We start from the raw sequence: 14,226 nt of genomic DNA, 5'->3' as shown, positions 1-14,226 counted from the left end.
AATTTTTTAGACTTTGGAATGATTTATGAAATCTTCATACATATAAATAAGTTTATTAGAGAACAAGCATCACTTCCAAGTCTTTTTGTGGTACTCTAGGGGGTTATCCTCAGAATCTGACATTCGAAAAAAAAAGGGCCTCATCGTTTCCTCGAGCACTGTTGGAGAAGACCGAAAACTACTGACAAAACTAATCATACATTGAAAAAAAAAAAACACCTCCCTCCCTCATCAATTCATGAAAATCCTCTGGACGAGAACCAAAACATTAATTTTATACGGCCTTATCCTATGGGACGCTGAATTAGTGCTGCGCGCGCCCCCCGAGAAAAAGAGCGCCCCCTTAGACTAAAGTTTGAACTACTTTTAATGCAGTAAAATAACATTTACGGAAAACGATTAGGGCCACTGGGCCACGTGAATGTGCATCGATGTTGTTGGGGGCGTAGTAGTGCTGGATAACCTCTGACCTGGAGTGTATTGTGTCTTTACAACTTGACACGTCTGTGTACAAAGTCAGTGAAATTATGTGTGGGTCTATTTCCAACAGAAATTTTATTTCAGCTTCCAGATGTGCAAGGAATCCTCGTTTAGCTAGCAAGGTAGGTTTTCTACTGATCTAAAATTACCTCGATTGTTAAAACACATGATAAAATGAAAGAATGTGGGACAGCAGGATGAATCGACGACGGGTAAGCTTAATATGCATGCATGTTGTTATGTATGGGGTGTACACATGTATAATAGCACTGCTAGCAGCTCACTACCATTCTGACTATAATCAAATTAAGTAATTCTTGGCCAAACTGGAACACTGTGAACGCTAGTGGCTCCGCGATAAACACACGCGAATATAGCGCGATACAGAAGAAAGTATACACACGCCTAGCGCCTTACATGTATGCACACTGTCAGTGCACTGCGCACGTACACGCTCTCTTAGCCTTTTAGAGGCTTAGTACTCTACATGGACACAACGCGCATGTTCCAGTTTGGCCAAGTCTAGAATTACTTAATTTGATTATAGCTCTAGTTAAAATACAGGTTTACATTTACTATCTTTAGAGCAACGTTTTTTTTGGAGAACAATACTATTTACTATATTATGTTTAAAGAAGAAGCCCGCCTTAACTCATTATTTCATTGTACTTATTGTAGGTATCGACCCAGGCAAACCTTAACACATTTGCTAGTCAGCGAAATTCGCCGAGACCGGGGCCCAAACACAATGCATATTACATAGAAATTTGAATTTTTTTCGAGAATAGGTCGGTGAAGGAAACCTACATTAATATGTTTTCTATACTTCACTTGACCCAAATATATGATTTTTTATGGTGATAATCAAGTTGCACATGGTATTTTAGAGGGATTTTGATAGCAGTTCCATTAAAAAAAATTGCTATCGCCATGAGACCAAGATCTAGAAACACCCCTACTAAATGCCGTTTTGGGGAATTTTGCTAGCAGAATCTTTTTGATGAAAGTCAATCTTTGACAAGATGTAACTTTGTTACGGAAAGTGCTATGACAAAAATGTTTTCAGTTTTGGCTTTCTTTACTCAAGCCGTCAAGGGCTTTAATTTGATATGTAAAATGATGCAGTTTATTATGGCAAATTTGAATTCACCTAGCATACCTACTTATTGTAATTTGCCATAACACATTACATAATCGCACGTTCATTGCGCCATAATGACTTTAATTCAGCATTTTCAAATTGAAATATGAACCTGTCCTGTTTCTAAGAACTTATATACACCAACTCCCCGCATCACCAATTCATTTCAGCAATCGCTACACATGTATCCATGTAATTTGTTATACGTCGAACAACTGAATACAATCACAACGTATGGACCAATATATTTTTGTAAACATTTTAGGCCTACATGTATAACAAAATGTATATTTCGTACAAATTGTACAACTATAGTTTCTACCCTATGACCTATAAAGTTACCTGTTATCAAAGTGTCCGCAAATAACTGGTCATCGCAAGTATCTTTGATGCTGAAAACTAAGGATATTCACGCAGGGACAGGCCAAAAACCTTACCTCGATCGTAAAATCCAGCCGATGCGTGTCATAAATAATTCATTATTCCATTGTGTAAATGTCAGTGATTGTGTCCATGTATTGTTATTGCACCTGCGATCTCGCGCGAGAGCAGTTGTCAAGCTGAATTTATGCTCGATCGCTGGATCACCACGTGAATTCGCCTCTGGAAAACCTCTACGAGGTTGTTGCATCGAGCACGCTGACTGGCTTAGCAATTATCAAAGTAGTTTTGTAAACCAATCAGGTTAGACATACTTTACTGGCGAGTCACATTAATTAATACCGTAAAAGGCCGTCGCGTTCATTGATTGGCTTACGATTTCAAAGAATGGCTTTTGCAACCAATCACAATACGGGTTATATGACGCCCGTCGGAAATTTTGCATACGTCCACGATGACGTCATGCCCCAGAGCCACGAGGCTGGCTTTTCTGCGAAAGCGAGCGAGTGGTATAAAGTCAGTTTCACACCTGTGATTTAATGGAGCACATCCACAGCGCATTTGACAGATAAAAATGAAATTGGCAATTCTGAGCAACGGGATTCCATGAAATGGACGATTATGTGAGTTATTCTACAGGATCAGTAATAATTAACAGCTGGTCTGCTGTATTTGAAGTGCATATTGAAGTTTGTAAGTTTGTGACTTGGTATGTTATGTGCAATTGATATTATAGGAAGCTTAAATTAGCAGGCTCTCATTAGCTCGAGATACTCTAGCTAAAATACAGGTTTACATTTACTATCTTACATTATCTTGCTGTATTTCAGCTAGAGCTCCAAACGCACAAGCTTCCGGGTTTTTTTGGAGAACAATACTGTTACGTAAGATGAAGAAGAAACCCACCTCGGAGCCCGCCCTACTCATTATTTCATTGTACTTATTGCAATTTGCCTCCACACATTACGTAATCAACACAAAGCTTTTGTGAGGATTAGTGAGTAGATAAGAAATTGACAGCGGAGGATACGAAGGACACGCCGATTGTTAGTTGTCAATCATGAATTGCCGCAACGTATTAATATTTTATTTCATGGCATTCCGCAAACACCAAGACAAATTATGCCGTATTTTTCCAAAGATCATCTCATATGAAGTAAGCTGAATGCGATCTGTACTTTTGTAACATTCCGATCGCTTTTGATCACCTATTATCGGCGAATTTGCTTGAAAACACGTGAGTTCATGTTGTGTAAACATAATTAGCATAGACACAAATGAAATTACGATGCGATACAATGCAATTTGAATGCGCAGCAGATCTATAGAAATAAGGTTGCCCGGTTTTATGCAGAATTAGACCCTGTCTGGCTCTCATGCAATGTATCCGTCTCTTCCGAACATATATGGACGTTCAGGGCAAGTCTGATGTATGACTTGCCCACACAGGGTATAGTAATTTGTCAACTTTTCTTTCAGCTCCATGTGCAGGTTTACTCGCAATGTTTTGATATTAAACCAAGATGGCGATTAAAAATCGTTATCATGTGATGATCTAACCTAACACTGTTGTGCAGAACTATCTCATTTTGGAAAATGGATCTCATTTTGAAAATCATCTCAAATTGGATAGAATTGAGACCCAATTTGAGAATGAATTTGAGTACCAATATGAGATCCATAATCACCCAATTGGTGCTTAATACATTAGTGCTACCAAATGTTTGTCATTTCATGGTCAAAGAAGTTGGGGATCACCAAAATTGTATTTTTGACAGAGCAAGGTCTTATTACTCCATTTTAATAGCTGAAGTAGTATTGGGAATTTTGTGCTTGCAGATCAGGTTTCTCTGCCAAGAAGACAAGGTCAATTATACTCTGAAACATCATATTGTTGATACATACTTCAAATTTATGTATCCCACTTTAAATATCAGGGTTTTGCTTCAGTTTTCCCTGCATGAATTATTTCCACATTACTTTAGCTGTTCTTTTCAATTTTTGTAGCAAACAACTTGAAACCAAAAAGTATGTATCCTCCTGGAATTTGTAAGTCCTTTGTTAGTGATTGAGTTTGTGATTTTCCGGGATGATTTTATGAGTATTCAGATTTTAAGTTTGTGAGATATTCTGATGTTTTAAAAATAATTTGAAAAACATTCTGATTTTTTTTTTTTGCTTTGGAAAGGAACAAGAAAAACATTTTTAGATCAACTTTACCTATGGTCACCTTGTGTATACTCAAAAGACCATGAACATCAATTAAACCCATACTTGACCATGAGAAGTCTAGACACTGGTTCCATACAGTACCATACTTCATCAACTATACTAGTTTAGCAACTTAGCACCCAATAAAACCTAATTGGGTGGATTACATCTCAATTTGTTACTCAAATTGGATCTCATATTGGATCTCAAATTGCTTCTCAAATCTATTCAATTTGAGACGATTACAAATATGAGATCCATTTTCCAAAATGAGATACTTTTGAATATCAGTGTAAGTCCCTGGGCCCCGATCACAAAACTATTAACCATGGCGGAACAAAAATGACCGCGCGGCATAACACAACAGTTGTAGGACTGGTGAATCAAACATACCTCATGATCGTTTCCGTCTCTTCAACCGTGAGCTTGATGCCACTCGCTATCAACACAAAGCTTTTGTGATGATGTACATGTAGTGAGTGGATAAGAAATTGACAGCGGAGGATAGTTGCCCAAGCCGAAGTAAACCACGCAGACGCAGCGTCAGACGCGAAGTTGTTAATCGGTGATGAACAACGGTGAAACATGATTGAATCCTTTCAACAACGAAACAAGCTAAAGATGTCTAATTCACAATTCAACACATTAGAGATGTCTAATGTCTAATTCACAATTCAACACAAAGAGATGTCTAATGTCTAATTCACAATTCTAATGTCTAATTCACAATTCAACACAAAGCTTTTGTGATGATGTACATGTAGTGAGTGGATAAGAAATTGACAGCGGAGGATAGTTGCCCAAGCGAAGTAAACCACGCAGACGCGTCAGACGCGAGTTGTTAATCGGTGAAGAACAACGGTGAAACATGATTGAATCCCTTTCAACAACGAAACAAGCTAAAGATGTCTAATTCACATGATTCTTTCATTCGGAATGTCCAGGGCCGGATTTACCATAGGGCCAGATGGGCCCGGGTCCAGGGCCCCCAAATTTTTGGGCCCCCAAAACTGCCCTGTGCAGTGTGCATCTTCCATTTTAGCCGAAAACATTATGTTTTGGGCCAAAAAAGGGTACAAAAATTGCAAAGTTTTGTGCACTTCGCGCGCACTGGCCTGTTATATATAGCAAAATTCAGCTTCAATTTGGGTTAAAATAGTCCAAATTTGATTTTTTTTTTGTGCGCTGAAGCGCAAATGTCCTAGAAATATCTTAAAACTTGGCCACGTGAGGGCACATGCCTTCCTCACAGTGCGTTGGGGGCCTCCAAATTTTGGGCTGGCCCAGGGCCCCCAAAAAGGCAAATCCGGCCCTGGGAATGTCCATTTCTCATTGCCACTTAACTCAACCTGACAAGAAGATCTCTGTTGATATCGGCATAAAACTAAAGAATAAAGCGGTAATATTTAGCTGTTACCGCCAACATAAGAGAGTTCATGTTTACGCATACACGTTCTAGGCATGACGAATTTTACTGGCAGCATCATGCGTAACGCGGTATGCCAGTAACCTTGCGTCACAGATACGCTACTGGACTATGGATTCATCACGGATTAACAACGGTTGGCTCCTGTACAAAGGTATAGGAAGAGTTGTTGAATGGCTAATTGAATCACGTCATCACATCGGCACCTCATTTGCTGTTCAAGCTGTGTAGCAACGCGTGACCTAGTTCTTTTTACGCGATAATCAGACAGAGCAGACAAACACCTGCACTGAAGTAATTTGCTGAATGGTTAAAATAATAGGGATGATCACAAAATTTTCAGACTTAATTTCACATGGAAATTATTTTGTTAAAAAAAGGTGATTATTTTAAAACTTAAAAAATGATGGGTCAGCCATGTCTGTAGGTCAAAAATTAGTGAAGTTTATATGGGCAATTGTCTGTTTTCAAAGTCTGCATTTTTCTGTGGCTATCATTGACAATGCCTTGCAATCACTGTACAAAAAAGCAGGTTTACAATGGTTCATTTTTCACCACGGCGATCCATTTTACACAAAGGTGATTTTATTTGATGAAATCTAACTATCACTGCATGATTACTTCTATATATGATAAAGTACCAGAACTTTTTTTGCCTTCATCCTGAAGTTTCTGGTGTCCACATTTCTGGTCGCAACTTTCGAGATGAAGGGAGCCCTCTATCAGAGATGCCAATCCTCCGATTTTAATCGAATTCGATTTTTGTATTTTTCCCAAAAAAATCAGATTTTCTAAAAAAAAAAAAAAAAAAAAAACCAACAATTTTTTTTTTTTTTCAAAAAAATATCTTTGGCCAAAAAAAGCAAGTTATAGGCCCTAAATTACTTGTTATTCAAGGTTGGAAACCATAGAAATACTGCTACTTAAAAAAGAAATTGCCAATTTTATTTTACAAAGTTGGATAAAGTCCCGGGGATAAAGTTATACATTTTGATTACTTTTGCTTCTATTGAACAGTCAGGAACACATTGAATTAGTATACATTGCTAGCTGTTCAGTAGAAGTAAAAGTATTCGTCCGAGTATAGTCCCACGTCCGAGTATAGTCCCACCCCCATTTTTGAAAAATTTCAGAAATTGTAAAAGTTTTTTTTTTTTTCGGTTTTGGAGTGTCCTGGACCTAGACCTAGATGCTAGGATCATTCATGGTTGACCTAAAAAAAAAAAAAAAAAAATCAAGATATTTTGTATTTTTAATATGAAAATTGATAATTTGTATTCATGTCATACTCTATTAATGATTTCAAAATGCATTGAATTTGAATGCATGACATGAAAACAAAGTATCAATTTTCATATTAAAAATACAAAATATCTTGAAATTTTTTTTTTTTTTTTTTTTTTTTTAGGTCAACCATGAATGATCCTAGCATCTAGGTCTAGGTCCAGGGACACTCCAAAACCGAAAAAATAAACTTAAAAAAAAAATTTTTTTTTTTTTTTTTGAAATTGAGTATAATCCCACCCCCAATTGTTAAAATTTTTTACATAAAAAACGGGTGGGACTATACTCGGACCAATACGGTAATTAAAATGTACAACTTTATCCAACTTTGTAAACCTAAATTGGCATTTTTTTTTAAGTAGCAGTATTTCTATGGTTTCCAACATTAAATAACAAGTAATTTAGGGCATATAACTTGCTTTTTTTGGCCAAAAATGTTTTTTTTAATTTAACAAAAAATAGGGGGTCAAAAATTTAATTTAAAACAAAAAAATAGGGGGGGTCAAAAATTTGATGAATCGTCATTTTTATATTGCGCATTATATATATCCATTTCAGCCATGTAGGCCATGTTATTAGGCCAAAAAAATACTTTGGAGAATGTCTCTCATGTACAAAAGTATAGGAAACTGAACATTTAAAACCACTTTTTTGGGATGAAGGAAGCATTTTTTCAAAAAAGTCTAAAACAGTTTTTTATGTTAAAAATGGCCTTTTGGGGTGCTAATTCTGCTACAATTGCCTGGGCCTAGGTACCTTATTTGCATATTTTATGGTATAATTTTGAGAAAACAAGCCTTGAAGAATATTGCATGTATAATAGATAGTCTTCAAGGCTTGTTATCTAGGCTTGTTTTCTCAAAATAACCTTATTTAAAATCCATTTGAATGTAATTTTACCCTCAGAAATGGTGTCTCATGCAGTGTAAAATGTGTAGAAACCCTCTGGCTTCGAGGGGCTTCGCCTCCTCGACCCCCATCGGGCTTTGCCCCTGACCCACCAGGGGCCCTTAAGCTGGCCCCTGGACCCCGGCCGTGGGGGCGAGACTTCGGTCGCTTCGCTCCCTACGTTCGCAACTTTCAGATTTTTTTTTCACAACCCATTGCCATCTCTGCTCTATAATTAGCAATGTGAACATGTTTAACTCTGCCTAGGCTCTGGGATAATCAACCACATGCATACATGCCTTCATATCGCTCAAGCGTAAATCATGCATAATGCTCCATTGAGCAATGTACACACACTCCCTTTACATGTTAAAGAGTGATTGGAACAATTCTGTCGAGCCAGAGATCACAAAATCTTGAGTACGCAATTTTTATTTTCTCATGTTCAATTCAATGACAATTATGTCAGTCAATGTATGTTATTTCATATCGAAATATCTCAAATCTTGCCAAAGGCAATGGGGAAAAGTATCATCACTGGACGTTGCATTCTTTTTTTTAAAGCAAAAACGTTCTGAAATTAATTTTTTATCGAAATATCATAATTATGCATAAATGGGGATAGTCATGTTTGGGTGTATTCAAATGAAGTCACTCATTCAGATAGCCCCATATGAAATTCACACTCCCTGTGTACAGTGTTGGAATTTTCCTACGCGATACCAGCTAATCTCATCTTAGCCCCGAATGCATACATACCCACCCGAAAACCAATAAAACACACCAGTCTAAATAATTCTTGTTTTGTTCATTAAAGTTACACATGTTTTAATCATGGTATAGGTGCGACCACACACACACACACACAAAAAAATGAATCGTGTGGCGTGGTGACCATGAATGACTGATACACCCAAATTACCCCAACACAAAAAACTTCTCGCATCACTACCCCATTTGCATAACACTAACTGATCGATCTCACACTTACGAAGAGATAACAATTCCATTCTAAACATGTAACGAAGTGAATTTATCATTTCCAACACGGCCTGTGTAGGAGATAAGGCCATATCTATGGTATGGATTACATCTGGAACATCCCTCATAGCTAATAGTGTGCACAGGCATAAACTAGAGTCCGAAGTTTTCCGTTTTACAGAAAACGGAAAAAAATCATGGAATCTGAAGTACAACACGGAAAATTACATTTTTGTATGATGTGACCAAATTTGTTAAAAGATCAGAGAAATAAACATGAAAATAAAAATAAAAACAATCATGAGTTGTGTGTGTCAATTTTCATGATAAAAAGTACTGTTTAATAATACCGAAATAAAGGTATATTACCAAGCCATGAACTCACTACATGTATATCCCTTCAAACATCGTAACCCCGGGATCGTAACAGTCGGCCAGTTATTGTGAGAATATGCCAATCAGAGCATTTTGATCGCAATATTGTGACATTAATATCATTGTTTAAATACATTATAAGTTTTATTCATGAAAGCGGATTTACAAATTATACAACACGGTAAATGGATTTTAGAAAACAGTAAATTTCGGACTTTAGCATAAACCCCAAAGCATGAATACGCTGACCACTCAACTTATACCGCCACCCACTTGCGCCTCAGAGTCTAGCACTTTACCAACTGAGCTAAAATGTCCATTACAAAAATCTTACTCATATATTTGGGTGTATTCCTAATAAATTTGGGTGTATTTCCGAGACATTTTGGGTGTATTTCTGAGAATTTTGGGTGTATTTCTGAGAATTTTGGGTGTATTCTTCAATACATTTTGGGTGTACATGTATTCCTAATACATTTGGATGTATTTCTCATACATTTGGGTGTATCCCTCAAATACATTTGGGTGTATTCCTAATATATTTAGGTGTATTTCTGAGACATCTGGGTGTGTTCCTAATATATTCTTACTCATGAAGCCATGTTTTTATCTTATAGGAAGAACTACTACTATTTCATCCTGATGGTTGTTATGGCAACCATGCTGCAGTCATCAGTATGCCATACTAGGCTTCTTCATTGTCAGCTGGTCATCACTTGGTAACCTGTGAGAAGGATGTCTTTGCCATTGTTTTTCCAGAGAATTAGTAGAAAGTTTACCAATGTGACCCAAATCATGGCAAGAAATCCAGAGACCACCATTGTCTGTTTAGCCCTTCTGTTTCAACTGTTGATGACTAGGTTGTCAGTTACATGGAGGTAAGGCAGCCCCTGCAGACGACAAGTTTCAATTTTTTTGTTGAAAATTTAGAAATTTCAGAATTGTTAATTTTTGTGACCATATTTGAAATCAGCATGGAAAATTCATTAAAATGAGTACAAACAAGCCTAGTATTGGTTCAGTGGTTCTTGAGATAGCTCTTGAAATTTTGAGAAGATATCTTAAAACTTTGGACTTTTTATATTGAAACCTATGGATAGCATGCAGAGCGTTAAACTTTCTACAATGCATTGCTTCACTTTTCTGTGACCGATTTGCTATCCAGTGCAGAATGGGTCGATTGTGATGAAAGGTACATCAATTTGTAATTGTCCAAATTGCAGGCAAACTTAACCTGCATTCCCTCTCCCCTCTGATTTATTTATTTATCCCTTCCCTTCTTTTTGGATTTGGTGGGGTGGTCTTAGAGGTGCATAGCACCTGTTCGCTTCAGCCATTCACTGTACTTTAAAAAAAATATGTTCCTATTATGAATATTGTGTAATTTTTGATGTCACTTATGTGCAATATGTGGCAGTGATAAAGTGAAATAAATAAATAAATAAATAAATAATTAATTAATTAATTAATTAATTAATTATCCAATATTGAATATATACAGGCATGAGAATTTTCAGTTTTAATTTGAATTAATTAATTAATTAATTAATTATCCAATATTGAATATATACAGGCATGAGAATTTTCAGTTTTAATTTGAATTCAGGTTTTTATTAGTCACAATTTCCATATCTTTGATTCTATATTTCCATACTTCAGTGACTCAGCCAGTGATGACACCCCTACCCCGCAGCCAAATAGAATCTTCCCGACAGACTCATTTGTCTACGACTACCCTGATGGCAATCTGAACTTGGCGCAACAACGGATTCAAGAAATGGATGCTGATGTGTCGTTGGCTATGTACTATGCACATTGGGATAGTACTTCACTGTTATTAGCTCATGACTTGGATGACATGGCTAAAGGCTTGGTTGGTAAGGTAAGTGTCAGCATTGGCTATGTACTATGCACATTGGGATAGTTCTTCACTGTTATTAGCTCATGACTTGGATGACATGGCTAAAGGCTTGGTTGGAAAGGTAAGTATCAGCATTGGTTATGTACTATGCACATTGGGATAGTACTTCACTGTTATTAGCTCATGACTTGGATGACATGGCTAAAGGCTTGGTTGGTAAGGTAAGTGTCAGCATTGGCTATGTATTATGCACATTGGGATAGTTCTTCACTGTTATTAGCTCATGACTTGGATGACATGGCTAAAGGCTTGGTTGGTAAGGTAAGTGTCAGCATTGGCTATGTATTATGCACATTGGGACAGTACTTCACTGTTATTAGCTCATGACTTGGATGAAATGGCTAAAGGCTTGGTTGGAAAGGTAAGTATCAGCATTGGTTATGTACTATGCACATTGGGATAGTACTTCACTGTTATTAGCTCATGACTTGGATGACATGGCTAAAGGCTTGGTTGGTAAGGTAAGTGTCAGCATTGGCTATGTATTATGCACATTGGGATAGTTCTTCACTGTTATTAGCTCATGACTTGGATGACATGGCTAAAGGCTTGGTTGGTAAGGTAAGTGTCAGCATTGGCTATGTACTATGCACATTGGGATAGTTCTTCACTGTTATTAGCTCATGACTTGGATGACATGGCTAAAGGCTTGGTTGGTAAGGTAAGTGTCAGCATTGGCTATGTACTATGCACATTGGGACAGTACTTCACTGTTATTAGCTCATGACTTGGATAACATGGCTAAAAGCTTGGTTGGTAAGGTAAGTGTCAGCATTGGCTATGTACTATGCACATTGGGATAGTACTTCACTGTTATTAGCTCATGACTTGGATGACATGGCTAAAGGCTTGGTTGGTAAGGTAAGTGTCAGCATTGGCTATGTATTATGCACATTGGGACAGTACTTCACTGTTATTAGCTCATGACTTGGATAACATGGCTAAAGGCTTGGTTGGTAAGGTAAGTGTCAGCATTGGCTATGTACTATGCACATTGGGATAGTTCTTCACTGTTATTAGCTCATGACTTGGATGACATGGCTAAAGGCTTGGTTGGTAAGGTAAGTGTCAGCATTGGCTATGTACTATGCACATTGGGACAGTACTTCACTGTTATCAGCCCATGACTTGGATAACATGGCTAAAAGCTTGGTTGGTAAGGTAAGTGTCAGCATTGGCTAAACTAAAATAAAAATAAATAAATGTTGTTTGATTTAACATGCGCTTCAGCTAGGCATGACCTAATTATCAGCACACACTTCAACAATTATTCCGCTGCCACTAGGATATATCAAAATCATTTCCACTTCACCAAAGTCTGCAACTGATATGTAGGTACTCTCAGCGACTTAGATTGTTATTACCCCAGCAGATAAAATTTGAATGGTGTTGCAGAACTGTGGGAGTAGCACCTATGCTAAGTGTGCTTTGTGTAATTTGTGACTGGTGCACGTTGCTTATATGAATTTATGCAAGCATAAGTAAGGGCTTTGTTGATGCGCACAGTAACAAAACCAGGGAAGTGAGAGCACTACTGTCAATTTCATGGTTGAACAAAGTAAAGCAGAATGTTAATTTTCATCTCGGCTCTAAATTTATTACAGGTGACCTTTGTTGCTGTAAACTGCTGGTGGCCATATGGCGCATGTCGTCAGAAAATACAAGCTCCGTTCTACCCTGTCCTCATAGCACACCACGGACAACAGGAAGGTCTTCAATATAAAGGCATACTGACTGCACCAGAGATTCACAGATTCCTACATAGAGTGACTGCACCATTCTTGTATGTGACGGATAAAGACATGCTGGATAGGTTACAGGCACAGGAGGATGTGAGTATTCAACTAGGGGGGATTGGTGGGGTATAATAGGGGAGCCTGGGGCTAAAGGTATACTGACTGCACAAGAGATTCACAGATTCCTACATAGAGTGACTGCTTCATTCCGGTATGTGTCCGATAAGGTATGTTGGATAGGTTACATGCACAGGAAGATTCAACCAGTGGATTGGGGGGGACGGCGGTGGAGGAGGGGGTGGCAGTGGAGGATGGGGCTGGGTGATTCAAAACTAAAGTATACTGACTGCACCAGAGATTCTTAGTTTCCCACATAAAGCGACTACACCATTTCTCTATGGGTCAGATAAAGACATGCTATATAGGCACTAGTAGTATTCAACCATGGTAGAGTGAGAGTTGGGGTGGGGGACTTGGGGCTTCAAAATAAAGGCGTATTGACTGCATTAGCATTTCGAATGTTTCTAAACCATCCCTTTAATATGTTAAAATAAACGAAATGAAGAAAGGAGGTGGCCTATATGCTTCATTCTGGTAGGACGTAAGGCAGTACTTGACACAATATACATGCGAGCATAAATGATGCAAGCCCAAGAAATTGATAGCAAACCTAATTAAAAAGAAACCATCATTCAGTATTAATTTGTAATTATCTTCCTTTTTCACAGACATTGGTGATAGCTCATTTCAACTTTACCAATTACCAAGAGGAGGAAGCCCCTGGCTTTGACTCATTCCATCGTGCTGCTTTGCTTGCTTTAGAGAAAGACCCTATACAACATGTACAGTTTGGAATCATCACTAACCCAACATTGGCTGAATCCATCAACTTGGACAAACCAAGATCTATTGTTTTATTAAGGACATTAAAAGAACCACTGGTGAGTCTATAATGGGCTATTCCATTTAAAATCCACACTACCCCTGTGGAAGATTTTGGAAATATCGTCCTCGTGAGGAGTATGAATTTCAAATGGGATGAACACATTAGGCAGCTTTATTCAATCTTTTACACCCTCTGAGAAAGATTCAACCTGAATCTTCTACAGAGGGGAGGGGAGTTGCAAATAGAGCTGCCTAATGTGCTCATTTTATTTGAAATTCATACTCCTCCTGTGGAAATTATTTCCAAAATCTTGTGTGGATTTTAAATGGAATAGCCCAATTTGTATCCCTCTGCACACATGTGTCGACTGCAGACAACAAGTTTCAAATTTTCTTTACAAATTCAGACATTTCTGAATTGAATATTTTAATGACAATATTTGGAATCAGCATAAATAGTGCATTAAAATGAGTACAAACAAGCCTAGTATTGCTTCAGTGGTTCTTGAGATAGCTC

General features: G+C 37.7%; 1 protein-coding gene across 1 annotated transcript in view; it reads left to right on the top strand.

Annotated features, from left to right (window-relative positions):
• The first annotated feature begins 461 nt into the window (after positions 1-461).
• Positions 462-14,226, top strand: part of LOC140150106 (uncharacterized) — a 33,557-nt gene continuing 19,792 nt past the window's right edge. Inside the window, exons 1-5 of the mRNA XM_072172110.1 lie at positions 462-602; positions 9,785-10,045; positions 10,827-11,149; positions 12,693-12,920; positions 13,553-13,765. Of these exons, the coding sequence (XP_072028211.1) occupies positions 11,069-11,149; positions 12,693-12,920; positions 13,553-13,765 (522 nt within the window). The 5' untranslated portion in view covers positions 462-602; positions 9,785-10,045; positions 10,827-11,068. The remainder of the gene's footprint in view (positions 603-9,784; positions 10,046-10,826; positions 11,150-12,692; positions 12,921-13,552; positions 13,766-14,226) is intronic.

The sequence above is a fragment of the Amphiura filiformis genome, chromosome 4 (genome assembly GCF_039555335.1).
Source record: "Amphiura filiformis chromosome 4, Afil_fr2py, whole genome shotgun sequence".
Classification (NCBI taxonomy): domain Eukaryota; kingdom Metazoa; phylum Echinodermata; class Ophiuroidea; order Amphilepidida; family Amphiuridae; genus Amphiura; species Amphiura filiformis.
This window is presented reverse-complemented; position numbering and strand designations above follow the sequence as displayed.